This window comes from Eretmochelys imbricata, chromosome 2, assembly GCF_965152235.1.
Source record: "Eretmochelys imbricata isolate rEreImb1 chromosome 2, rEreImb1.hap1, whole genome shotgun sequence".
In the NCBI taxonomy this organism is placed as follows: Eukaryota; Metazoa; Chordata; order Testudines; family Cheloniidae; genus Eretmochelys; species Eretmochelys imbricata.
Genome location: NC_135573.1, coordinates 32595068 through 32598964, shown reverse-complemented (window position 1 = coordinate 32598964; position 3897 = coordinate 32595068). Strand labels below are relative to the sequence as shown.

Here is a 3897-nt window from a genome sequence, read left to right as displayed (position 1 = left end):
CAATGTGAACAGATGATAGATCCCTTAGCTACTCTTTGATCTTGCCAGTGGATCAGCTTATACCTAACCAGTGTATATTAAAAAAATCATACTACTGACCAACAACATTTTTCATTTTTTCCCTTAAAACAAAGGTACAAAAATCACATCTATTTTAGCATTCCATTGAAGATGTCAGACATCCAAGTAAATTCCCTCAGCATTTAATCGTTGGCCATTGTGCTACACAGACTTCACTAGTAACATCACCTTTCTTTGACCAGCTACTACACTCTATGAACTCAGTGCCCAGGCAGTCTGATTGCTAGATATCTAACCTTTATTTTCTGACAATTGTTTGTAGAAGTCAATATTTTAAAATATCAAGTAGGTTGCTGATTGGTGGAGCACAGAAAGTTATTGCTCTGACCCATGTAGAACGCAGCTCCTTTTTCTTTTGTCACTGGTTGTGAAAGGTGCACAGTTGGCAGCCTTAGTGTATTAAAATCTATTTTTCAAGAGAACGGGTCTGACACAGGCAGCCTCAGCACACTCACAGCCCAACAACTTGCTTCAAACCTCTGTTGGAAGAGAGGTTTCAGTCTTCATCCTCTTTCAATCTTTGGCTTTTTTGAGACTCCCAACAAGGAGGTCAATTGGTGACAATTTATGGCAGTTTTTCTACCCTGGCATCTGTTCATTTGGAACTAGACTTATTTCACAAAGGCCACAAAAAAGCCATCACAAGTTAACTATTTTCAGTCACTGCCGATCTGGAGTGAAGTTGAACTGCTGATGTAGAGGTGAAAGGCCCTTTTTATCCTATTACCCATGGCCTGAGCTATTCACTCCCCTGCACCACACCCATACTTCACATTTTTAATAATCATCACTGGTTATACAATTACTTGGAGAAAACTGAAGGTCTGTGAATTGGAAGGTGGACAATTCTAAATTAGACATCTGTGCTTTCAATGAATACATGATGAACTACTGGTATTTTCTGGGCTTTCATGTCAGGAAAAAAAAGGGGTCAGTTTAAAAAAGAAAGTATAAAAAACTGTCACCCTTAATTGCTGGGATTAAATGCCAGACTTGGTCTCTCCCTTACTATATTACCAAGCAGACTGTTAATAATCCTCATGTAGGGTGTAATAATTAACAGCTTTCAAACACGGCAGGATGATAGTGTTTTGTATTGGGTACGAAGAAATTAAATAGGGGGAAATATTTTAAAAACAGTATAAAGGAGATCTGGGGAACCTGATTATCACCAATTTATTTTTATTCAGTGGTTTAGATAAGAAAGTGTCATTTATATTGATTACATTATCCCTAGCAGGTTTTCCTTAAAAAACAAATGTCCATATAATGCAAACATTCAGTTACAGAGTTTAAGGAAAGACATGTATTGCCAGGCAATTAAACTGAATTACTACCTATCTTTAGTTGTATTTGTTTTCTTTAATAGAACATATTTTCCTGTAGAAATACTGCCTTAAAAATCATGACAGTGCTAATTATCTATGGCAAATGCATCTTCTTCTACTAATGATAACTCTAGTGTATTATCATTTGTGCTGGGTTTCATTCTAAAATTGAAAGAACCATACAGCTTTGCAGATTCCTGGGAGGATGCTAATCTGTTCCTCCTGTACAGCTCCCCTTTCCACATAGACATCATTAATAAACTGGACAGCACCACACCACCCAGAGTTAAGAGACATAGCCCAGCGATCACACACCTATCCAAGTGAGCCCCGATTCTAGCGCTCTCATTCTCCAGTCGCTCCATCTCCCTGGCTGCTACAGTGTTAGGATCCACAGTCACATCTCTGGGCACCACATAGGAAATAATAACTAGCAAAATCCCACTAACCAGGAACAAGATGGCACTAATGAACCCATAGTCTATAGAGTTCCCTGAAGCAGCTTCTGATCCAGTATCATCTTCTTCCTCAGCGATCAGGGAGGGAGGATCATGAGCCCATTCGGGTGGGATCTCTGTACAGGAGCTATGCTGGGCAGGGGGAACCTGGCAGCAACTCTTCACAGAAGAAGGGGCGTTTCTCATATGCTCCAGATTGACATTTTCATCCATATAAGTAAACGATGTCTCCAGTTCCTGGGCACGGCAGCAGGCTCTCTTCTTTTCTGCTTCCTCTTCTCCATCCAAGTGAGCTGGCTGGCAGCAGGGCTGGATGCTGCTTGATGCTGCTGCATGCTGCCAGGAGAAGGAGGGGGTAGGAGTGGAGGAAAGGGGTGCTTGGGTGGGACCTGCTGTGGCTGCCCTTTGTGTAGACTTGCAGTGCCTATCGCAGCAGAGAGCTGCCACCGCAGCTGCTGTTCTAGCCCCCATATCGTCCCCATCTCTCTGCTGTTCGTAGGGAGGGGCTTGCAAACTCCAGTCCACGTTGTTGCACAGATCCGATCGCCTACCCTTCTTGGTGAGGTACAGAAGCTCCATACAAGCCATCAGAACTCCTCTCTAGCAAGCCGCGGCTTTTAATCTAAGCCATGCTTCAGGAAACTCTGTCAATAATACAATCAAGTGATAACATGGTACACGAGTTGTTGCCTCAAAGCAATGTTCTATCCGCTAACCAATATTTTGCTAGGGATATGGCTTGTTTCAGTTGCTAAATGATTAAACAAATTCCCTTTGACATGTATTTCTTTTCAGTCTGCAAATGAAACAGCAAGGGGTAAAATAAACACCTCATGATGCATTAAGAAACCAACAGGAAAGTAACACAAACATCATATATTATTCTTCCTCTCACAACTGTTCAAGGGGAAAATAGCAAATGCGATTGTTTTAATCAAGTGTTTAAAACTGCAATCCTCTTGCAGATCCAAAATCTATTAGGGACTCTAATCAACCTTTGACACCAATATCCAATTAAGGCAATAAGCCATCTAAAATAAAAAAAAAAAAGAGAATCATAGTTATCATCTATAAAAATGTCAGAGCACAGAGTTATCATTTTATTTATAAAAAGCACACAACTTCTTCTTTTCTCTTCTTTTTTAAAAAGGAAGCCTAAATTCAGATTCACAATGTAATTAGAAAGATACAGGCAAATCCCATGTAGCTCAGTAATCCAGGATCTATATTCTCTGGTGGAAATCTGATAATCCCGGGGGAAAGCAGTGCTTTCCTATAGCAGATCTCCAGTTTGATTAAGAGCATTTGGAATGAAATTATGCCTCAAAGACTGATGACTCAAAGACGGATGTTACTTCTCCATCTACAATTAATTAATTATAACAAGAAAAACAAAAAAAAAACCTTGTAGCCAAATGCTCTGTTTGTTAAAGAAATTTCTGCTACAAACTAAATATATATATAGGTTTGTTTTTTGTTTTTGTTTTAAAAATCTCTACTGGACAGTGCTCAGTCATGGGGCTTTGCACTGTCCAAGTAGGAATCTACTGAGTTATAAAACGCAAGCTACATAATCCAAGAGTATTTGGATTCAAGTATATTTGGGTGACACAACTGATAAAAGCATCTTTTTAGACGTACTGTCTTTTAGGGTTTTAACTGCCAAGTGCAGACATGATAACCCAGCCCTATTGCAGCTCGTCTTCCCTGCAGAATGCTCACATTCCCGGCGCACTTACCTCTCTCTTCTGTTTGCATCCATTTGGCGGATGATTGTTGCATTTCCTAGGCTGCTCTGTGAAAGTCTGCTAGAGAAGCACTTGTAGCCCTCCACGTTCCGCCGTCCTGCAGCCTCTGCCGGAGGTTGGGGAGGGGGCGTGGGAGAAGAGGAGAGAGCGTGCCGGCTGGGAGGGGCACCCAGGCTGCCTTCTGGGAGATGTAGTTTTTATACAAGGGGACTGTTCTGGCTGCCTGCAGTGAGGCAAGAGAGAGGGCGAGGGAAGGGGCTCTGTTCAACTTGAACCAACACA

General features: G+C 41.3%; 1 protein-coding gene across 1 annotated transcript; it reads right to left on the bottom strand.

The window, feature by feature from the left end:
• Window positions 1–1495: 1495 nt before the first annotated feature.
• On the bottom strand, window positions 1496–2455 carry TMEM74 (transmembrane protein 74). The gene has a single exon (XM_077808857.1). It carries the CDS (start codon window positions 2453–2455, stop codon window positions 1496–1498), a length of 960 nt encoding a protein of 319 aa, XP_077664983.1.
• Window positions 2456–3897: the final 1442 nt, after the last annotated feature.

What these genes read in the sequence shown, in the direction of transcription:
- TMEM74 (XM_077808857.1), bottom strand. Translation starts at nt 2,455, where the DNA reads ATGGCTTGTATGGAGCTTCTGTACCTCACCAAGAAGGGTAGGCGATCG.